The following is a 22,437-nucleotide window of genomic DNA, read 5'->3' as shown; positions in this document are numbered from 1 at the left end:
TAGATTGTTGCGAAATAATATTCTCTTAATTTCCAAATCGTGGGTGGTAGAGGAAGTAAACGGGGTGTAATAAGAGTAAAATCTAGTACCTCACGTGGCATACCGGGTTAACACGTGATTTACAGGATACACAGTAACATTCCTCCCTCGCTCCTGTCTCTCGCTCCTCACTCTCTACCTCACAGAGGTTACCTGACCAGATCAAAGATGCCATCGTAGCCGTCCATCTCAAATTTCCCGGCGAAGAAAGTGGAAGAGGAGCCCCAGTAAACAAGTAAGCTCGATCCAATTCCAAAGCCGACTCCTCCGTCGCTTTTTTGGTTTTTTTTTTCTTTTTTTTTTTTTTTTTTCTGTTTTCGTTTTGTTTTCTTCGTAACCGAAAAACGCAACTGCAACTTTTTGTTCCAGTCTTCTTCTCTCTCTGCAGCGTAAGGGCGTTTCATTTGTATTCTGCTTCGAAACGATGGCGTTTTGGTGGGCTCTCTTCGTTCTCGGATTCGCTTACGCCGTTTGTAGGTTCCTCTTGATGCTCATTCCCCCCAATGTGCCTTCTATCGAAGTCGATGCTTCTGATGGTATGCTGCTATCTCCTCTCTCTCTCTCTCTCTCTCTCTCGATTGTATTGATTGATTGATTGATTGGGTGTGGTTTGATCAATGGCAGTGTTGGATGATGGGAATCAGACGCAGGAGAACAGTTTCATATACGTGAGTTTCTCTAAGCTTTTTGGCTCCCTTGATTGTAATTGTTACTACAATTTGTAATCTTTGTAAGCATTTCTCTCCAGTTCATTATTGTAGTTAGTTTCTTCGCATTTATCGCTTAATCTGATCTAATTATAGTTTTGGAAGTAATTAAATGGCTTATAATTGCATTCAAATCTGTTTCACTTTGCACTTGTTCTTGTCGTCTGAGTTGTAGTCAATGTGATTGTGTCAAGCACTCAATTGGGTACCTCTTATTGGGGTTTTACGGTGCAGGTACCTCCGAGGGGAAGGACACCACAAGCAGAGACCAAGGTTCAGTGCTATGAGCCTGCAACCATGAAATACTTGGGATATTTCCCTGCACTGACACCCGTTGAGGTGAGACATGTTATGCATGCTTGGATTTGGGGATTGGTGAATTGAATGCGTAGGGAGTTCCAATATTGTACTCCTCTTTCCTGAATTCTAAACGGGTAGATTATTGTTCTGTTCGGTATTAAGTGATGAGCTTGAGTCTGTGCCTGCATACGTGGTGCCTGATTTTGGATTCACAAACTAAGTTCAAGTGAGAAAATTGGTGGAGATAAGAATATTACAACTGTTGGGATATTCTGCTTTGTAAATGTCAGGTCAAGGAGCGTGTAGCTCAAGCAAGAAAGGCACAAAAAGTATGGGCAAAGAGTAGCTTCAAGCAAAGACGCCAGTTTCTCCGGATTCTTCTCAAGTATATTATTGAACACCAAGAGCTTATATGTGAGTAAGTACTCTATTCAAACCTCTCTCTCATCTGAAGTATTATGTAGACAAGTTTATGAAATAATGAGAACATATAAATATGTGATGCACTATCTGTCCGTATCAAATTATAAATAGGTGATACTCTATTTACATGGGTTTCTCATTTAGTGTCTTTTTATTGTGGTAGACTATTAATCGAGATTAGTTTGTGTACTTACATATATAAAATTTTGATTAGAATATCTGCACGTGATACGGGAAAGACAATGGTGGATGCCTCTCTAGGGGAGATAATGACAACATGTGAGAAGATCACTTGGCTCCTTTCAGAGGGTGAGCGTTGGCTAAAGCCTGAATACCGGTATTTTTCTTCTGCTTTGTTTACATTTTCTATATCTTATCTGATCTCTGTTAATTTGAGTAACATAACTGTCTGCTGTGGTAAATACCTTGTTGGCCATCTTCATCATGGTTTGTTCAATTGCAGTATCACTGATATATGTTTCGTGATGTTTGCGGACTTGAATGATACCTGTACCACTACCTTCCAGATTTTTATATTTATGTTTAGTTTTTATACTGTACTCTTTTTCGGACATGCACCTTCTTCGTATCAATTTTACCATTTCTATCCAATTTTTTTTTTCTTCTTTTTAACCCATATAAGGAGTTTTTTTAACGGTTTTTAGGCAACGGAGATTCACTTCCACCAATGGACATATAAATGCACTGTATTGTGATTATTGTTTGTGACAAAATTTTCAGATGTTGCGGAAGGTCAATGCTTCACAAGAGATCCAAAGTGGAATTCCATCCCCTTGGAGTCGTTGGTGCTATTGTGTCATGGAATTATCCTTTTCATAATATTTTTAATCCAATGTTGGCGGCGGTGTTTTCTGGAAACAGCATTGTGATTAAGGTAGTTATTGTTAGAATGTCCACTGTTATTTTAATTAATCACTATCTGCACTTGTCTCTATATCCGTAATACCTTATTCCATTTGACTTGGCGGCTGTCTAAACATCGCATATCTGTGTTAGCTATTATCAGTTGCTGGGGATTTAGGCTATATATCCTTAGAAAGTGGCTCGTGAGAAAAGTAGATAGACATAGTTTATCTTCTAATGATTTGCACTGAAGATTATTTGTTAATTTGACAGAGAACCATATGCTTGTAATTGCAGGTTTCAGAACATGCAAGCTGGTCTGGTTGTTTCTACCTCCGAATAATCCAGTCAGCCCTTGCTGCTGTAGGAGCACCTGAAAACTTAGTTGACGTTGTAACAGGGTATTGATTTTCCATTTTTGGTTGGGGCGGCGGTTGTTTCTTTCTCTCGTCTTGTTTAACTGTCTCCTTATGATTTAACCTTTTCTTCCTCACTAGGTTTGCTGAAACTGGAGAAGCACTGGTGTCTTCTGTTGACAAGATAATATTTGTTGGATCGCCTGGTGTGGGTAAGATGGTATGATCTTCTTTTGCCTGATTGGATGGATTTCTTGTTCTTGTTTAATTCCTCGAGTGGGCTTCTCACTTCCAACTTTCACTTCTGCCATTTCTGCAGATAATGAAAAGTGCTGCTGAGAATCTTACACCAGTTACACTTGAACTTGGTGGGAAAGATGCATTCATTGTTTGTGAAGACGTAGATGTGGAACATGTATGATTTTTTTCCTACCCTCATGATGTGTATCAGACATGGAAATTTAATATGAAGGATATTTTGGATTATAATTTTTTATATTCCTGAACACCATATTTACCTAACTACTCAATTTAGGTTTCCCAAATTGCCGTGAGAGCTGTTCTTCAGTCAAGTGGACAGAACTGTGCTGGGGCTGAGAGATTTTATGTTCATGAGAAGATTTATTCTTCATTTGTCAGTCAAGTTTCCAAGATTGTAAAATCTGTTTCTGCTGTAAGTATGTCCCTATCAACATGTTTTGTCCCGAAGCTGAATCTTTAGGTTGTCTTAAAACTTTTTTTCTTTGTCGTGATTTCAGTGAAGTTTGATTTTACAGTGAGCATTTATATGCACTACATATTCTTTTAGTTACAATGTCAGCCAGATGCAGACTTGCCTTCCCAGGTTCATAATCACATTGGCTGGAATGGTCGGGAAAAATTAATGAAAAATTATCCAGCTAGTTCTGTGGAGATAGTTATACAACGTATAGTTAAACATGGGTTCAATAAGAGTTGTGCATTTATAAGAACTTAATATTCAAACTCCTCATTCTGTCAGTTTATCTTCTTTTGTAGGGTCCACCACTTACTGGAAGATATGATATGGGAGCTATATGTTTGCAAGAGCACTCTGAAAGGCTTCAATACCTTGTAAATGATGCCTTGGACAAGGGAGCAAAGTTTGTTGTTCGGGGAAGTGTTGGCCATATAGGTGAAGGCGCAGTTGATCAGTTTTTCCCACCTACTGTGATTGAAAATGTAAATCACACGATGAAGCTGATGCAAGAGGAGGTATCCAAATTCATGTGTTTTCTAGCATTTTCATATACACCTTTAATATCCAATTAGTTACATGGAGAAATGCTTTCTACAATTTTGCAGGCATTTGGACCAATCATGCCATTAATGAAATTTAGCACTGATGAAGAGGCTGTCAAGCTTGCTAATGATTCAAAATATGGTCTTGGCTGTGCTGTTTTTTCTGGCAGCCAGCGTCGTGCAAAAGAGATAGCTTCCCAAATACACTGTGGAGTTGCTGCAATCAATGATTTTGCATCAACGTACATGTGTCAGGTAAATATGTTATCAGCTGGTAATTGTTATTGTTTCAGTTTTCTTCCTTATTCTTTCGTTTTTGACTGAAGATGGATTTTTTTGTTGTCATTTATCAGAGATCCCTTTAGTTGAAGCATAACAAGTATCCTTGTTGCAGCACAGCTCGTTATTATTTTGTTTGACATGATGACATTGTTAATCCAATGAACTAAAGATGTCTCTTACTTTCATGAATTTGCAGTCCCTGCCATTTGGTGGTGTGAAAGACAGTGGATTTGGAAGGTTTGCTGGTGTAGAAGGATTGCGAGCATGTTGTCTTGTAAAATCAGTTGTCGAGGATAGATGGTGGCCATACATTAAGACCAAGATACCAAAGCCTATTCAGGTCAGATAACAAAACCGAACTGTATTGTGATCTCATTGGCCCTCTCCTCTCCCCCTCCCTCTCTCTCTCACATACACACACACATTGAAACCCCAAATCTGACTGATTTTCCTGCTTGGCCAACCACAGTATCCCGTTGCAGAGAATGGCTTTGATTTCCAGGAATCACTTGTTGAAGCACTCTATGGCATGAACATTTGGGACCGCTTGCGAGCATTGGTTAATGTTCTAAAGATCCTTAGGGAGCAAAACTCTCCTGGTAACAATAAGAGAAGAGATGACTGAGCTTGGCACATTAGTGTTGGAACATTTTCATGGGGTAACCGAATTACGAGATATTTCGGGTTTTGACTTCCCGTTGGAATCTCTCTTAATCACAGAGCATCAACCTAGTTGCTTCCTCTTTTGTTTTGTTGGGTTCTAATTTGGTAGCAGGACAAATACAGAAAAAGAACAATGAGTTTTGATTGTAATGCAGACTTAAAGGGTGTACTCTTGACAAATGCGTATTTTATAGGGACCTCGTACTATTTTTTTCTACCTTCCGCATTCTCCCCTTGTTTTCGGCCCTAAGAATGAATAAATTAAATCATCGTCCAAGTCCAAGAACAAGACCGGAGAGGGAAAACTGAGAGTGCGTAAATCATTACCCTTTTTCCAAACAATGATCGGTCTTGGGCTCGGACACCTGATTTTGTACGTTGTGATTTGGGATTTGAGGTTCAGTTTGGGGTTTGGGTCTTGTGCTTAGAGTTTTGGGGTTTGGGTCGTGTATCTTGCCCGGAGCCAGTCTCTACATGCTCTGTGCATCCTCGAACCACGCCAACAAGCTCCTCAGTTTTCCAGCAACTCTGCTACCTGCTGGCAATTTTCTTACATGTTAACGGTATAGGCTGCACAGCAATGCAATGACCACTTGCATTAACCAGCCCTTGGAGGGGGACAAGGGAGTATTGTATAAAAAAGTAGCTCAAAGAAGTATAGAGATCATGCAAATGCTTATTGGAAGAGAGATAAAAAAGGATTAATGATTGTGATATATGAAAAGGTTTCCATATTGTTTGGTTTTGGCAAAATATAAGAGGTTCCCATCGGACGAGATTTGGCGTAATGGAAATATCACGGGTTTGAGTCCTGGAAATAACATCTTTGCAAAGCAAAGGGCAATGTTGTTTACGATAGACATTCCTCGCAACCCTTGCAAAGTAGGGAACCTTACTGGCTTGGGGTCACCCTTTATCAGAGATTTCCATCTGTCTTCACTGAATTCCCTTATTATTAGAACCTTTTTTTGATCTGCATTTTCAACTATGTTTTCTTGCTTTGAAAGAAGAAAGTTTGTTATCAGATGAAGTGGAAAACAATCTTCAGTGAATGAACTTTCTTGAATATATAGGGCTTGTTGCCACAAGTGCCTCTTCCTGCATTCTTATATGCTATTCTAGCTACCTATTTTATAATTTGTTTTCCTCCTTTTTTTTTTCATGTGGTTTGTGTGATAATGTAGAGATTATCAACTTCTTTTTATGATATTAGAACAAATTATCTTACGTGTGAACTTTAGTGATCACACATGCTAAGACAAATATGGCTTGACTCATATGTTATTTTGAATGTATTTTACATATCATATACACATTAGTGCACATTACAATATTTGAGTTTCTTTTGAGATCATACTATAAATTAAGTGGAAATTTTTTACTTAATTCGGTCTTATCTCTAAACCTGTCATAATTCTAACTCACTGCTCACCCTCCCTCGTTACTTAAGTCAACTCCAAGAGTGAACTAACCTCCCAACTACAAACTCCCACTTGCAAATGTCTAATCCATGCAACCAAATCTTGGAACACACAATCCACATAAAGATGACATTCACCAACTCACAAACCTTGCCTCCCCATCACAAAACAACTCATTACTGAGTATCACCTAAATAAGAAAACAAACCCACAACAACCATGCCAAGTGCCAACCTAAGAAACTATATTTAGCTACCGACAACAATGTCTCCTGTCCTAACCATCCCAATATATCCCTCATCCATTCCCACTTTTCTAGATTTAGGTGGGCCGAACGCGGCCCAAACACAGATATCGCAAAAATAGCAATTTGCTTACTACTCCTACGGTAATGCTAATTCACATTTCTCCCCATATTTTTCAATTCCGTTTATAAATAAGCCACCTTTTTTCCACTCCCATCGCCCAAATTCCAGCCCCATCAATCATATCACAAATCCAGAAAGCTCTCCCTTTTCCTTCACAAACTCCCCAAGGTCTCTGCCTTTCTCTCTCTCTCTCTCCGTCTCTCCCGTCGTAATCCACCGCTCCGGTCGGCTGGCTTTCAGATGACTATCCTTCGCAAAATAGCATCTGGGTAAGATTCTGAAACGCCAATATCCCACAGGTTTGTGAAAAATCCAAGAGAGAGAACCGAGGAGAGAGAGAGTGAGTTTATGATAGAGAAGACGACAATGGAGGTTGAGAGGATGAGGCAGCTGTTACTTCTATGGTGTAAAAACTCCTTCGTGGCCCTCGTGGGTGCTAATCACACCGCCGCCAGGTTCTGCGCCCGCTAAATCCCATCATGTTCTTCGCTGTTGTTTTTTTACCTTCGATTCCTTTGTGACAAACGTTGCAAATTCGCAATCTGTCAAACATTTTCGCGCCTGGGTACTCCCCAAATCGGCTTTTGGAGCTGTTCTTCGATCCGATCGCTTTCGCTGAGCTTTTCGAGGATTTTCGGTGCCAAAAGTCTTGAAAATTAACCGAGTAAATGGAATTGGCTGGCGGGTTTGCAGCCAAGGATCATAACAAGGTGAAGCACCTTCATGGTGGACGGATGGAATTGGAATCCGAGACTTACTTTGTCATCAATCTTCCAGATTCCAAGGTATTGCGGATTATTTCGCGCTCCGTTTTTCTGGGTTTGGTTATTCTCACACTGCCCTGCATTGGGACAATTCTGAGGGGATTAAATGTTTCCCATTTGGATTCGAATATCGAACCCAAAAATTTCAATTTCGAGCAGTTGGGTCTGCTTTTTCGTGATTTGGCCGGCGAAGGCCTCCGCAGAAAGGGTGATGCATCTCTCATTGTGACTCCTGGCAATGCCGGTGCGATTCAAAAGCTTCACCCTTTTGATTTCAGTGGATTTGATTTCGTTGTAGTTTCAGATTTGGTGCGAAAGAGCTCGTTCTTGGACGAGTCTATGGATTTCATTTTCGCATTCAACTTGGCCGATGCTAAATTTGCGGATCGCATTCTGAAGATTGGCGGCATAGTTGCCGTTCCAATAAGCAACGATCCTTCAAATGGTTTTAGGCCAAAACCAAATTACAAGATCGTGTATCTTCGCCGATACGCTTCCACTTTCGTGGCAATGAGGAAGATCAGTCCGGCTTATGACTTGCCCGTGACGTCCCGGAAGCTTTTCCAATTAGAAACTGAGGAAAAGAAGACGGTGTTAGAGGGTCTAGAAGACGTGCTGCTGGAACCGCCGAGGCACATTTTGGCCAAGTCAAATGAGTACTTAAACAAGATCAAGTTCCTCCCCGACTTGTTGGGTGATTCCCTCGACATTTACAACCGCCGAGTGTTTGTCAATGTAGACCTAAACGAGGAAAACCACGGCATGGTAGAATGGTTCGATCAAAACTATCCCAAAAAGAACCAAGGATTCGAGGTCTACAACCTCGAAGTAGAGCCTGAAGAGGGTACAACCGCCCCTAAAAACGACGTTTCAGATTGGTTGAAAGACAATGTGAGGGAAGAGGACTATGTCGTGATGAAAGCGGACGCGGAAGTGGTGGTGGAGATGATGAGGAAGAGGACAATCCGTCTGGTGGATGAGTTGTTCTTGGAGTGCAACAATGGATGGTGGGAGAGTGGGAGGAGGAGTGGTGGGAGCAAGAGAGCTTATTGGGAATGCATTGCTTTGTATGGGAGGCTGAGGGATCAGGGAGTTGCTGTGCACCAGTGGTTCATGTGATAAACTTGAAGAAAATTGGATGGTTTTTGTGTCAAGAATTTTGCTGCATCAAAGTTCAAAGACTTTTGAATTGTTTAAGAGAGATTGTGAGATTTTGGGGTTTTGGTTATTTGAGTTATTGTTTAGCTTAAATGGTTTGTTTTGTGAAGCCTATGAAATTGGCTTTTGCACTCTGTTTAAAGTGTTTGGTGGAATGGTGTCATATCTATCAATTTACAAAATAATAATGCTAAGAGAAATACTAAGAAAACTTTCTCAAAACAGGACTGTTTACGTATTTTTTGTAACTGCGTATTTTTATCATAATATTTTATAATATTGACACGAAAATTGACGTTAAACTGTAATATGGTAGAAAGTTTGCTAATATTAATAGTCCACTAATATCGAGGTATAAAGATGACATATAGTCGATGCATGAAGAAATTGTTCCCTATTTCTTTGTTTGTATCTATTTGACTTTATGAATTGGACCATTTCTAGGTGTTGATGGAACAGATGGAACTGCAAATTTACATCTTGAAATGAATGATTGAATGAATTTGGTATTCAGAAACATGGACCAGTTTGCAGTTTTTACAAAATAACATGTTATTTGGCACCTCTTGCTTTCTTCTTGAAATAGCTCTCTCCAATTCTTGAACAAATGGAAGATCGATAAATGGAAACTTATATGTGTTCAGAACACAACTCGATACATCAAGTTTCATAATACAAATGGATGGACACTTACTGAAAAAAAAACTGATCACCTGTATTATAACAGTTAGTATTCCAAATGTATTCCAAGTATTTTGAAAATCTCTCTAATAAATGGAAAGAAATTGTGATGTGGGCCCTTGATTGATGGGGAAACTTCCATAGGATCCTCTCTCAATCAAGCAGGACACGGCCGGCGGTGACTTTTTTTTTTGGGCGAACGGTGGTGACTTTTTTGGAAGAGGAAATGGAGTAATGGACCTCTCTATATTTGTAGCCTCTGCCTTCCTCTCTAAGTAAAAAAAATTGATATTATTAGTGCAAAGCACATGGCAACGTCTTCAGTAGGGTGATTAGGTGCAACGGTTCACATTAGGGCTGATTTTGGGTTGCTTAAATTTTTCTGAAATCTGTTTCTTAAAAAAGTTGAAGTTAAAATTGTATACGGTAAATGAAAAAAGTATTTTTTTTTTTTTAATATGGTTATAAAACAGCAGAAAGTAAAAGTACTTCTATCTATGCTTCTAAAAAAAAACATATATTTTTTTTTCATAAGAGGTGGGTGAATAGCAATTAATAAAACTTTCATATTAACAATTTTACCCCGTTTATTTTTTCTAAACCTAATGTGCCGTTTTTCCTCAAAACACTTTGCACTACAATTTACCCAACGCTTATTTATTTTTTTCACACCTATTATTTATTCTTACATCACAACAATAACAGTTTTGAATAAAAACACAATAATTCCAAACTAGTTTGAAGAGAGATTGTTATACCAACGCCGAACCTCAAAAATCAACAAGCTGTTTCAATCACGGAAGATTTAAGTTCTCATTTCTCCGGCGAATAATCTCAAACGGGCCCCACCTCCTTCCACCAATTTAAAACATTTGAAATCACAAAACTAAAAAAAAAAAACAAAAAAACACAAAAGGAAAAAAAATACGAACAGACTGGTTAAAACTGAACCGCCAACCAAAGTCTACTCTTTCTCTCTCTCCCTCTCCCTCTCCGATTCAAACATTTCAACCTCACTGCAACTCAATCCACGCCGTCAATCTTCAATCACAGATTCACACCCCCAAATCCCGAAGGTAGCTTCTCAAATTCCACTTCATTTTCTAGGGCTTCGATTCCCATCGATTTGGGGATCAAGATTCACCATCCAATTTTTAATTTTTTTTCCTGCAGATTTCGTGATTAGAGTTAAAATTCGAAGCTCATGGCGCGGATAAAGCCCCAGGCGCTGTTAATTCAGAGCAAGAAGAAGAAGGGGCCGACTCGGATCAGTACCACTACCATAGTTATGTGCAATTTAATCATCGCTCTGGTCGCCCTGTCGTTGATCGCTACTTATCGCTATTGGTCCAGAAGGTAAACATTTCAACTGGTATTAAAAAAAAAAAAAAAATTTATTTTATTTGTTTGGAAAGTAATTATAGTGTTAATTATGGATAATTTCAGCTACTTATTTGTTTTGCGCGCTAATTTGCTCTCATAGGTCGCTGGATCAATCTGGGTCGGAGTTATCTAATCAAGAGGTATTAATTTCAATTGGGTATTTTCCATTAATTAATTATTAATTAATCTTCTTGTTCGGAAAATAATTATGAGTAAATGCGTAGTTGACTAAATTTGGTGATTTTTTGTTTGTTTGTTTAGAAATTTGATGGGATTGGAAAGAAGGACGATCTTCCGGGTTATGCTGTAAGTCTCTTAAGTTCTTAACACATTTGATGTACTGCCAATTTGCTCTTTGGTGTCACATTGCATGAACCTGCAATTTTTTATTTCTAGAATTAATGAAGCGGGGTGGTTGTGGTGTCGGTGCGGAGGTTAAATTTGTTATGGCCGCAAAATTTATAAACAAATTTCTGTTCTCAGACGGTATCTGGGTTGTGGACATTGCATGCCGTCATGCATTTGCTTGATATAACCTGATAGCTTTCAGTTTTGGGAAACTTTAATACATTAGAATTGCTGTGTTGGTTTAAGTTGCTGGCGTTTCATTCCTATACTTTCTGTTGGTGTTTTCGTTATGCTTTCCATCTTGCGAGTTATTTACTCTCTTTCTTCTCCCTTTCCCTTGTGTATTGTTTAGATTCTAAATACATCAAAGGGTCCTATCACTCTGGAACTTTTCAAGGATGCTTCTCCAGAGGTTGTGGATAGATTTATTGACTTATGGTGAGTATAAATGTTTAGTAGTCGAAGATCATCTCTCGGTTTGAAGTTCTTTCTCTACAGTGTAAGAGAATAAAGTTAAAATTATGGGACAGGGGGTGACTTAGCACATAGCTGTTACTAAATTACCAATACACGAAACTTCCTATTAATAAAAATGTTCTCATTTTAGGGATTTATCATCTAGATATTCTTATCAGCCATTTCATATATTTTGTTGTAGCTCGTTTTTGGATTATTAAATACACCCCAAGTTAAAGGTTATGTGTTATTTCTATAGCCTTGGTGATGCAGATATGTGGTTGACTTATATCTGGGCTACATTTAGGTCCTAAGTATAGGTCTTATTGGTACACTAAATATAAATAAAATCAGAACTTCGACGATTACATATCATTTCAATATTCTGATTAGCAGTAGCATCCAGAAATAGACTTGCTTGGTTCTTGTGGTTGTAAGGGCAATATTGTGTTACGCTATCAAGGCACTTCTAAGGCATTAGTTTTGCAGTCAAAAGGGACGCTTCAAGGGGATGCCCTTCAGTCATGTGATCAAGCACTATATAATCAAAGGGGGTGGTTCCCAAGAACTTGGAGCAGCAGAAGATTGGATATCAAAAGGGAAACTTCGTAGTCAACTTGTTACGAGGTTTGTTTCATAGATAAATCTTTTATATTGGTTGTGTGCCCTGTTGGCCCTGTGTTGCAAAACTGATAGCTTATTCTTGCCTGTGTGAGCCTGTAGTCCAAAGCACGAAGCTTTTATGCTTGGAACTACGAAGGCTAGACCAGACAACAAAGGATTTGAGCTTGTTATCACAACTGCACCAATACCAGATTTAAATGATAAGCTAATTGTCTTCGGACGGGTCATCAAAGGAGAGGAAGTGGTACAGGTATAAAATTCTGTGCATCTTGGGCAACTTATTATCATGCCTAGACTTGGATAATATCTAATGTACAGTGCTTTGTGTACGGTCTTCCATTCAGGAAATTGAGGAGGTCGATACAGATGAACATTATCGGCCTAAATCATCTGTAGGGATCACTGGCGTGATTCTGAAACAGGAGATCTAAGGGCGACCCAATCTAATGTGAAGTATTCCTGCATAGCATGGTTGCTGGTTTGAGCATCTTCTTACTGGACTGCTCTAGCAATATATGTGACAGTACATCATTTAGGCTTCTGATGACCCCCATCCAATTTTCCCGCCTTCACCTCTCCCGATTTGGTTTGTAATTTGCAGTGGGGGATGGGGGAGTTTTGATAAATTTTTCTAGGTATAGGTTCCATATGTGTGGTGGACAAAATACGACTGTGCAGCTAATCTGATATGCAAGTTTGTTGTGGTAATCATTGTGCTATCATTATTTGATATGATTCATTTCGTTCTTATCATGGTCTTTCGACACTTGAAATTGTTTGACATAACGGAGGTTAGGGTTTCGATTTGCGAAGTTTTGTAATGGAGATGTTGCACCTTGTTTCTATATGTATTTTTATTTTTGTAGGTTTAATTTTTGTTAATTTGTTATGCCCTTTGAATTGTGAGTCGAATATCACTTTGGGTCACAATTTTGAGGGCATAACGATAATTTTGAGTCACAATTCTGCAGCTTAAGACTAATAAAAAGAAATTAGTTGATAATACAATTTTTGGTGCAAATGAGGTGTTAAGATTCAGAAAACAGACCAGCAATTCGCGGCTAATTATCTTTGATATTGTCCTGTTGAAATTTTTTAGGTTTGAAATTTGTAGATGACGAGTTTTATACAACATGATTATGACGGCTTTAGTGTAACATATTGTTGTATTAAAAAAAAAAAAAAACCAAAAGTGAACTTTAACTCAAATTCCGAGCTCACACCAGTTCTTGGTTTCTTCAGAGCACTGCTAGTGTGGAATATAATTTATTAATATCTATTCTATTGTACTTTATTTTGCTAATTTTTGAACCTCGACTTTTACATAATTCAACACTATTATTTATAAAAAGATTATCGAAAATCACAAATTAGATTTTGTCTAAGGCTATCTTCAATGCACATGAAATTTTAGAGACAACGTTATGTATGACCAAATCCCTTTCCAATAAATCGGAAGAGTTGGGTGAGGTGAACTATCATGAACAAACCAACCCCGAGCAAATGGAAATTATAATTTAAATTTGGTAAGTTGGTATCAAATTCACCGTAAAATTCTGGATTTAAGATATAGTTAATGGTGTATTTGACCACGTTATAATGAAAACATAAGGTGTCACAATTACTTTTAATATTGGTACATGATTGACTGTGTTATAATGAAAACTGAATGTGTGACGGTTAACTTTTATAATTTCTGAAAGAATCGTACACGACACATTGCTACACAAAAATGGCGTGTTCAAATTAAAGCTTATCCGTTCATATTAAAAACGAATAGATCCGTTAAGTTCACGGGTTGTGCCGTGTCGCATTAGTGTTAATTATCATCTTGATTGTGAGCAGTGTTGTTGGTTTGAGGCTTGGCCCTAATATAAATGTATCAGCAATTTTGCTTAAACTAACTCCAATGGTAGGCTAAAAGCCAAATTACTCTCCAAAATTTCCCCCCAAACTCACTCCAACGCAAGGGGAAATTTTGGGTTAAATGCTAAACCAATGCCAAATTCCCCCCAAAATTTAGCTCAGAAATCGGAGTGGACTCCACCCAATATTTATCAGAATTTAAATTTTTTTAGATTAAAATGTTCATAAAATTAATTTACGATAGTCTACGTATTTATTTATTTTTTAAAATTTAATTTAACAAAAAAAAAAAAGCTTAAGTTCATTCTTTAATAATTCCGAGCTAAAATTTTAGGCTAGAATGGTTGAAGCAGAAAAACTATTTTTGGGTTAAAAACTAAATTTTTCAAGCTAAAAAAATTGACTTTTAGTCTAACCATTGGATATGGTTTTAGTGGCAGATTCTTTGTTATTTTAGGCGGGCCATAATTTGTAAGAGTCCATCAAAGAAAATAAATAATAAGTGGCAGTACTAGGGTTTTAGGGGTTCAGGGTTTAAGGTGGGGAGGGGTTTTGTCACTGAAAACATTTCAAGCTCCAGTCTTTTCTTCGTCAAAGCATCCAAAGCTTATCATTTCGTCCCCAGTGGCGCTTCTCCATCACCGTTAGGCAAAATCCTAGGAAAATTTCCCCTCTTCAGTTCCAGGTTTCCAAATTTATGGAGGATTTTGATGATGATTTCGGGGATTTATATGCCGGCGTCGAAGCGCAGGCCAATTCGGCCATCAATGGCGCACCGGACTTCGCTCACTTTTACACAGAACCAGAAGAAGATGTCATTGAGGATAATGGAAAGGCGAAAACCGCTAGTCCTGGAACCGATTCGAAGAAATCCGATTCTGACTGCGAGGAGTTGGGCGAGAAAGTTTCTGCTTTGGAGGAGAATGAGGATTACAGTGGAAGTGATAGCGAGGATGACCTGAAAATAGTGCTGAATGATGAGGACTGCGAGGGCAAAGTGTTTCCAAATGGCGGCCGAGGGCGCGTGAAGAATGATGAGCATGAGGATGAGGATGGTGATGGGTTTCCGGCTACGAAAGAGTATAAGGTATTATCTTTTTTGTCTAAATCATTTTGAAACTAGTGATTTTCAATCAGTGGTCACAGAAACATTTTAGTATTCAGAATCTTTCTGTGTAAACGGAAACTCTCTGCTTTCAATAATGAATACTATTTGTTCATGTTCATAGATGCTTGGTGCTTTGTGCAGTACATAAGGACTCAAGGACCAACTTCTCTAAGCAATGGAAAAGGCAGTGAGGCTGTGGGTTCAGCGTCTTCCATGTCGGTTAGAGGAGACCATGAAAATAGTTTGTGCTATCAACGCAAGGGTTTGAGCTCTCAGATTAGTTGTATTGGTGATACACCTAATCAAATGGTGCCTCAAAATAGATATGGTTTCAGACTTCCTTGGTACCGGTTAGTAGATTACAAACAAAATATTAACCATGCAGAATGACGATTTTTGTGTAATGTTGAACTGAAATATAGCCTATGACACATTGTTGTCCTTGTTTTCTGTATTCCAGGACCATACTTGACGTCAACATTGAATCGTTTGAGGAGAAGCCATGGAGGTATCCTGAGGTTGATGTAACAGACTATTTCAATTTCGGTTTGAAAGAGGACAGTTGGAAACAGTACTGTATCTCCCTGGTAAGTGAAATAGCTTATCTTTGCAAACAAAATTATGGTGTAAAAATAGTGTCTCAGTCTAGTCTTCTAGTTCCCATTTGGATGTTCTGGCAGGTTGAAATAGATTTTTCCCGAAGCTTTCTATGCAATGTAACTTGTGGTTGTGCCGTTAATGGTCTTGCCATATGGCCAACCGGTTCTCATTTGTTTTCTTAGACACAGTTCTTAGTAAATACAATCCTAATACTTAAAATTCATTGCAGGAACAACTACGGCTAACATCTATGCAGTTTAGGATCCCTGTCTCAAGAGCTTCAAAACTTTATCAGGTTATTAGTTTGAATCGTGTGGGAGTCTTGTTATATCATAACAGTATTTCAAATTTTATGTGTTGACATGTCCACTAATATCTTCCTTCCATAAAATAGGCTAAAGAAGCTGGATCTAAGTATGAAAAATTCGCCCAGGAAACTATTTATAAAGAAACGAACAATGCTGGACGAAGAAAGTTTGCTCCTCCATCTAGAGATTCTGATTCCAGTTTCAGAGAGTTGGAACTGGTATGTCGCAGTTTATTACTATTCTCTGATTCTTGTATTCAGAAACTTGGTTTGAGATGTTATGACTTGGCTTTTGATTTCTTCAGCCAAAGGGAAGAGCAATTCAGATTGAAGATAGTATGGTTGAACGCCAACCATCTTTTGATGGTAGGCATCCACGTAGTTTGGATGCTGATGTTGTGATACAGGTTGGCTGTCACTTTGAATTGTCAGATGGATTTGTTGCATCTACCTTGTATTCATTTATCACTAATTGCATGATTGGGCAGATTGCGGTGCAGGACGGCACTGAGGAAACCACGAACTATGGTGAGGAACAGGGCCATACAAATTGTACGGCACGTGAGGCATCTGAAAATGGGGAATGTAATGCTAATGGTAACCGAACTATTCCTGCCAAAGAGGATGATTTATTGGTTGGAACTCCAGAAGGAAACACAAGGATAGCAGACAGGTTTGTATTCTGTTATATGTGGGGCCCCAAATATTTCGATTATTAGGTTCCATATATAAAGTTAATTACAATTTCTGAAGGCACATTTAATTCATATAGTTTTCTTTGATATCATCAGTTGTTCCCGGAGGATCAGTGCCACTCATCCAATGACAATAGATTCTGATCAAAGAAATGACCAGTTTGTTGATCTGGATGGGTATGACTATAAGCAGGGGAATGCTGTCTCATTGGAGACTACAGAAATTACAAATAAAACAAATGACAGTGTTGGTGGGGATACTTTATATGTTGATCAATGCATGATGGAAGCACAATTATCACTTGGTGATGACAATCAACTTAGCCCCACTTCCTTTGCAAGTGATTCTGAGGCATCCAAGAATAGTGTTCATTTTGATCCAGAAGATATTAATACTCCTGCCACATCATCTTTTAAGAACCCAAAAGGCAATGGCATCAAGAGAAAAATAGTTGATATCAAAGATTACTCCATGCATAAAAGTCCTGCTCGAAAGGAGCATAAACATCAGCAAAGGAGGCTTGACAGTGTTGTTGAACCAAAGATTCACATTAAAGATGATGATGCGTCCCCTACCTCGGAAATGGACGACCTTTATGACAGGAATAACTTATTGGATTCTAGCAGACGGAAGAAAATTCTGCCAGATTTTGCCTGTAGTGATGGAGAAGATATTTCATATTATAAGGAATCAAGGCATTATGGTAGGAGACATGCTGACAACCATGTTCATACCGCTAAAACAAACTATTTGGACAGAAAAGGTAGTCACAATATCCAGGACAAGGTAAGTCCATATTTCAGAAAAAACTGGAATGAAAGGGAGTATTTTTGTGAAGATAGGGATACAGATTGGCATCGTTTTGGAAGAACACAATTCACTAACGAGAGGAGTCTTCTCCCGAACAGGGAGTCCAGGGGCTGGCACTCCAAGTATTCCCCACCCACTGTTAAAGAAAGGGATGCACAATTTAAAAGGAATGCCAACAAACTGCAGTTTAAGAAAATACCCAACCATGGTGGTGGCTGTTTCGGTTATAAACGTGAAGATGATGACTTTGTGGGAGAAAAATTTGGGAGATGTGCTTCATTTACTGGCCGAAAGAGGAATACTTTGGATGAATTTGATGAAAGGCAGTTTCCTCGGCTCAGGAGAGATTTAGGGGGAAGGGATGGATATGTTGACAAACCCGTTTTTGATTGGGATGATTCATGGTCTGGGAAAATTGAAGATGAATATTGCAGAAATGGGGAAAATCAATACTTGTCCGATCAGTTGTACAGAGATTTACATGCAGGTGAAGGAAGATGGAATGACTCTCCATCACCAAGAAATGATGTTTCTTACTCAATAACTGATGAAAGATATGGGAGACGTGAACGAGAAATATACTCTGCTGAATCCAAAGAGAGTAACTGGTTTGATCATCGTTATGATGCTGATGAAATTGATGATATCATTTATCCAAGTGATCAGTTTAAGTGGAGAAGATCTAACTGGCGATCCTCGGTCCTACACTGGACTGAGGATCAGTTAACTGTCAGGCACCATGATGACAAATTGTATTCTGAGAGGTCATCCCGTTCATATCAGAAATATGTAAGACATGAAAATTTTCATGCTAAATATGGTTCCTACAATGATGCAATGCATGTTGATATGCTATCAGAGCACGATAGATTAGAATTGAAGAGAAAAGGAAGTAGTACTCTCTGTATTAATAGTAGCTCTAAGATGTATATCGGTAAGCATGAGCGGACAGCACTGAGGTGCAGAGGTTCGATTGACTTGGTTGTTGGAGAAGGAAAGGTACAGTTAGGGGAACCCAAGGTGAAACCTTGTATCATTGTACTTGTATATATGAGTGCTCAACAAGAGTTGAGGAAGCCTTTCTTATTCTTTTTAATGCTATCTCAATGCATTTTTTTGCTCCTTTTCTCTATTTTTTTTTTTCCTTTTCTCTTGTATCGTATTTTCACTTTCCTCTCTCTCAAGTAATGTGTTGCCTGTATGTTCTTGAGTGTTGGTTCCCGTTCAGGTAGGCCTTGTAGTCCAGTGTGTCAAGCATGTAATGTGGGGGAATAAGGTTTCCCGTCAATCATCAAGGCATTATTGTATAATCTTCTTTATGTTTCCTATTCCTCGTTATCTGTCAGGAATTCAGGGTAAAGTTGTCTTGTCATGCTTGTTGATTTCATGGAGGTTGACAAGTGAGACTGCTTTACACCTTACAAATCAAAAGATAATGCTAAATATTTGAGTAAAATAGTGTTTTAAATTGGATGGTGGACAATAACAATAGGTGTTTCTCGAGATATCTTTCAAGTTAGCAGAATCTATAGTATATAAGGTTGCAAACTTGCATGAATCCAACATACATTTTTATTTAATTCTCTTGTTTGTTTTCAAATTTGCTCTGTTTGTTTATACTTCATACTCTGGCCATCTTCCAAGGACATGCCAGTCAGCCATGTACAATGTCCTACTGGCGGTCTGCTCTTTCTTTTCTATTGTTTGAGTATCCCCACAATGTACAGACAATTTAGAACTCTTAAGCTTTGTTAGGCAGTTTAACAACTGAATATTCAACGTGAAAATCAAATATTCGTGTTTCTTAGATCAAATCTCAGTATCAAAGGGAAAAAAGAAAGTTCCCGTCTCCTGGATTTGATAGATTAGATATCCTTTGAACACAAGTGATACTTATTGAATGGTCACTTTAATTACCTTAGTTTGAAGTCTTTTACATCTGTCACCTATTTGAAGACACTTTAACGGATGTTGCAAGGTCTGTTTTATATGCAGACGATGTACTCTATTTTAATTATTGTAATAATATACATGTCCTAGTTTTGTGATTTTGCAGTCTAGACATAAGGGCAATTTGATATGGATGTCCTCTGGATTATTATGGCCCTATTCATCTTGAAATTACTACGACCGTTACATTTTGGACAGCTTTTGTGGTCTTCGGGCTTAGGGTGGTTTTACTTCCATCAATGCAATAGGTGGGAGATGTTACTTGCTTATTGTTGATGAAGCTGTTGGTATGCGGTAATATATGGCATTCATAAGGAAGGCTAGAATTGAAGGTTCATTTGTTACCTTGAATCCCCTTTTTTGTATCTTAATAGGATCTGTGGCCAGAAAACACAACTTCTGTAGAATACAAGCTAGACGTTCGAGTTTAGAAGTTTGTCTTTAGTTCATCTGTAGTTGCATTATACATGGACTTACAACTCCAATGTTTGATATACTGAACTTTTCGTAGTGCCATGCCTTTCTCTTTTACAGCTGTACATGTTCTTTTATTTATTTTGGATTCTATTTGTAAGAATGTTTCCAAAGATCATATTTGGAACTTGCCGAAATTTTGTTGATGGTCCATTCTGCTGCATGTTTCCAATCGGCTGTTTTACTTTTAGTTGACTAATATTTTACAGATGTGTGACATTTCCTTGCTTTACGCTGCAGTCCTCTGTTAGAAGCTACAAACGTGGAACTTTGATTCACAATGGTAGGCTGGAAAATATGGATCCAGATATTGGTGGCGAGCAGACAACTTTAGCGGATTCTAGTGAATCAAGGACAGTCCAATTTAACACCCGAAAAGTTGGACACAACCAAAACAATGCGAAAGGGCTTGATAAGTTTCCAGTTACAGCTCAAAATGGTGCTATGGATGTTGAAGAGGGCCAGATTGTAACAGAAGGCCTCAATACAGCACACCTACAGAGAAGACATGCTTCTGAGTATTCAGCAGCAGCTTCCAAAGTGAAAAAGCGAACGTTTGCCGGAGAAAGCAGTTCCAGTGGGAACAAGGTTGCAGAAGGATATGACAACCAAAGGATTCTCGAGACAAAGGCAAAAATGGAGAAACGCGGGGAACGGTTTAAGGAGCCAATCACCCTGAAAAAAGAGCCAGACAAGTTGTCCAAGCCTGAGATTGATCTTGTAGTTGAAACAGCTGAAGCACAGCTACATAGGCCATCCCGAAAGAGGCGATGGGGCGGCATAGAGGTTGTTTAGGAAGACTTGTGGCTTGAAGTCCTGGACAGGATGACTTATGCTATTTGAAGCAGGTCAATAAAAGTTTAAAAACACAACTCAGAAACGGAGGGCTGATTTGGTATTGTTGTGCTTTGAAAAAAACGTTGTTTCTGCTGTGCTGTGAGAATAAGCTCATTTTTTGTGCTTTACGTTTTCAGCTTTTTTTCATCCAAAATTGTGAAAATAAGCTGTTTTAAGTGTTTACCGAACACCTTTTTGAGCTCATCTTTCTTTTATACCCACTTTTTATAAAAGCACCCCAGTACCAAACCAGTACGAAGAAACATGTTAGAAATTTGTTCTATTTTCCTCTTTTAGTGAAATTGGAGGGAAGATTTGATATTTAAATTTAGTGACTTTTTCCCTACCTTTAAAAATCCTCTTTGGTGTAGTAACAATTTCCAATGGTGATTCAACTTTGAGGATTTGTACAAATTTTCTGAACGGTTGCAAACCAATTTTCTGATTTCATAGGGAGTCGCTGCTTCCGGTTACTTAGTAATTTCTTTCTTCTCATGCAATCTTTGAAGAAGTGATGGGGCTGGTGAATTGCAGATGGCCAAAAATCATGTCATTCAGTTTAATATCGTTCTTGCCCGTCTGCAGATTTATTCTGGTTCTTTATTTTGTTTTGGCATATATATGAGCTCGGTTGATTTTGCTCACATATTTGATATTTCCTTGTGAATATATTGTAAATCGTTGTGAGCTACTGTCCTACTATGCAAGTTACTCCTTAAACCTAGGGCTGAGCTGAGGATTGAGACTAAAGTTTGTCTTAGTATCTTTCTCGTAACATCATGCGTGTCATGTTACACGTAACGAGTAAGATATTAATGTGTCATATATATTTAGTGTATTTGACATTTTTGGATGGAAATAACATAAACAAGGCAATGTAAAGCGAATTTTGAGTTTCAAGAAGCAAAATGATGACTTGTAATGTAAGAGCAAGCCCACACTGCTAAGGCAATAATTACTCCGTCAATTGGGCAAATCCAATCATTGCCCTATTGGGGGGCATGGCTGAAATTTTAAATTTTGGTTTGCTTGTTTTTGGGCTAGGTTTGTTGGGGTTTGGACTTTTATCTCTCGTTAAAATAGTTCAACACTAGTTGAGTTTTATCAAATGTAATTTTATTGAAATTAATTCCAAAACATATTGTACGAAAAAGTAAAACACGGAACTAAGGAACAATAAACAATATTTGTGAGGCCATTTTTTTATCCTAAAAAAGAACACAATTGGAGATAGGGTTTGAAATACTAGCTAGGGTTTGAACATAACGGAAACGAAATACTAGCTTGTAGGCTTGTAGCTAGGGTTTTAAAACTAAAAGCTGAGACAACAAATGCAACTCTTTATCTATACCATCACTTGAAAGTGTTTGACTGTTTGGGGCTCAGCAATACTTGGCAGACTTAAAAGAAATGGGGAACTTGAAGGTGTTGAAGTAATTGAAGCTAATGACATCGTTCGACTTCAACGGCTCTCCTCCATTCACCAAGCATTCATCATCCGCGATCCTTGTGAAGACGGATTTGGGTATAACTTCTGCAGAAGCAAACTGACCACAGTGGACATGGATTTGTGAAGGAGCACAATCAGAAGTGCAGGTGTTCACAATCTGTACTGCGTACTTTGGGATCCCAGTTCCTGGAATTTGGGTCTGTGAGATGCTTATCTCTTCGGCTCTGCAGCTGGCTACAAAA

The 22,437-nt window shown here is 38.4% G+C and overlaps 4 protein-coding genes across 5 annotated transcripts; all 4 read left to right on the top strand.

Annotated features, from left to right (window-relative positions):
* The first annotated feature begins 140 nt into the window (after positions 1 to 140).
* Positions 141 to 5,109, top strand: LOC137731700 (aldehyde dehydrogenase 22A1-like). Of its 2 annotated transcripts, none has more exons than XM_068470885.1 (15): positions 141 to 274; positions 428 to 575; positions 664 to 707; positions 981 to 1,085; positions 1,337 to 1,464; positions 1,684 to 1,806; positions 2,211 to 2,364; positions 2,631 to 2,734; positions 2,831 to 2,909; positions 3,009 to 3,104; positions 3,225 to 3,362; positions 3,707 to 3,922; positions 4,013 to 4,204; positions 4,428 to 4,571; positions 4,701 to 5,109. In XM_068470885.1, the coding sequence occupies exons 2-15, from the start codon at positions 464 to 466 to the stop codon at positions 4,854 to 4,856; spliced, it is 1,791 nt and encodes a 596-aa protein (XP_068326986.1). In that variant the 5' UTR covers positions 141 to 274; positions 428 to 463; the 3' UTR covers positions 4,857 to 5,109. The 2 variants fall into 2 exon arrangements, with proteins under 2 accessions (XP_068326986.1, XP_068326985.1); XM_068470884.1 differs by having other exon boundaries at positions 409 to 575.
* A 2,242-nt stretch (positions 5,110 to 7,351) lies between these two features.
* LOC137732648 (uncharacterized) lies at positions 7,352 to 8,566 on the top strand. The gene has a single exon (XM_068471948.1). It carries the CDS (start codon positions 7,352 to 7,354, stop codon positions 8,564 to 8,566), a length of 1,215 nt encoding a protein of 404 aa, XP_068328049.1.
* Positions 8,567 to 10,210: 1,644 nt separating this feature from the next.
* LOC137732149 (peptidyl-prolyl cis-trans isomerase CYP21-4-like) lies at positions 10,211 to 12,845 on the top strand. Its single transcript, XM_068471450.1, has 8 exons — positions 10,211 to 10,362; positions 10,460 to 10,642; positions 10,770 to 10,809; positions 10,931 to 10,975; positions 11,370 to 11,455; positions 11,963 to 12,100; positions 12,197 to 12,347; positions 12,442 to 12,845. Exons 2-8 carry the CDS (start codon positions 10,491 to 10,493, stop codon positions 12,526 to 12,528), a joined length of 699 nt encoding a protein of 232 aa, XP_068327551.1. The 5' UTR covers positions 10,211 to 10,362; positions 10,460 to 10,490; the 3' UTR covers positions 12,529 to 12,845.
* Positions 12,846 to 14,531: 1,686 nt separating this feature from the next.
* On the top strand, positions 14,532 to 20,958 carry LOC137732378 (FIP1[III]-like protein). The gene is made up of 9 exons (XM_068471690.1): positions 14,532 to 15,050; positions 15,213 to 15,421; positions 15,532 to 15,658; positions 15,901 to 15,966; positions 16,066 to 16,197; positions 16,284 to 16,385; positions 16,467 to 16,651; positions 16,770 to 18,483; positions 20,149 to 20,958. The coding sequence occupies exons 1-9, from the start codon at positions 14,661 to 14,663 to the stop codon at positions 20,701 to 20,703; spliced, it is 3,480 nt and encodes a 1,159-aa protein (XP_068327791.1). The 5' UTR covers positions 14,532 to 14,660; the 3' UTR covers positions 20,704 to 20,958.
* The last annotated feature ends 1,479 nt before the right edge of the window (positions 20,959 to 22,437 follow it).

This window comes from Pyrus communis, chromosome 4, assembly GCF_963583255.1.
Source record: "Pyrus communis chromosome 4, drPyrComm1.1, whole genome shotgun sequence".
In the NCBI taxonomy this organism is placed as follows: Eukaryota; Viridiplantae; Streptophyta; class Magnoliopsida; order Rosales; family Rosaceae; genus Pyrus; species Pyrus communis.
This window is presented reverse-complemented; position numbering and strand designations above follow the sequence as displayed.

Coding starts and splice junctions, on each gene's coding strand:
- LOC137731700 (XM_068470885.1), top strand. CDS start 464: ATGGCGTTTTGGTGGGCTCTCTTCGTTCTCGGATTCGCTTACGCCGTT. Junction 2,910..3,008: donor CGCCTGGTGTGGGTAAGATG/GTATGATCTTCT, acceptor CCATTTCTGCAG/ATAATGAAAAGTGCTGCTGA. Junction 4,205..4,427: donor CATCAACGTACATGTGTCAG/GTAAATATGTTA, acceptor ATGAATTTGCAG/TCCCTGCCATTTGGTGGTGT.
- LOC137732648 (XM_068471948.1), top strand. CDS start 7,352: ATGGAATTGGCTGGCGGGTTTGCAGCCAAGGATCATAACAAGGTGAAG.
- LOC137732149 (XM_068471450.1), top strand. CDS start 10,491: ATGGCGCGGATAAAGCCCCAGGCGCTGTTAATTCAGAGCAAGAAGAAG. Junction 10,643..10,769: donor TATCGCTATTGGTCCAGAAG/GTAAACATTTCA, acceptor TTGCTCTCATAG/GTCGCTGGATCAATCTGGGT. Junction 12,348..12,441: donor AAGGAGAGGAAGTGGTACAG/GTATAAAATTCT, acceptor TCTTCCATTCAG/GAAATTGAGGAGGTCGATAC.
- LOC137732378 (XM_068471690.1), top strand. CDS start 14,661: ATGGAGGATTTTGATGATGATTTCGGGGATTTATATGCCGGCGTCGAA. Junction 15,422..15,531: donor TTCAGACTTCCTTGGTACCG/GTTAGTAGATTA, acceptor TCTGTATTCCAG/GACCATACTTGACGTCAACA. Junction 18,484..20,148: donor TGGTTGTTGGAGAAGGAAAG/GTACAGTTAGGG, acceptor TTTACGCTGCAG/TCCTCTGTTAGAAGCTACAA.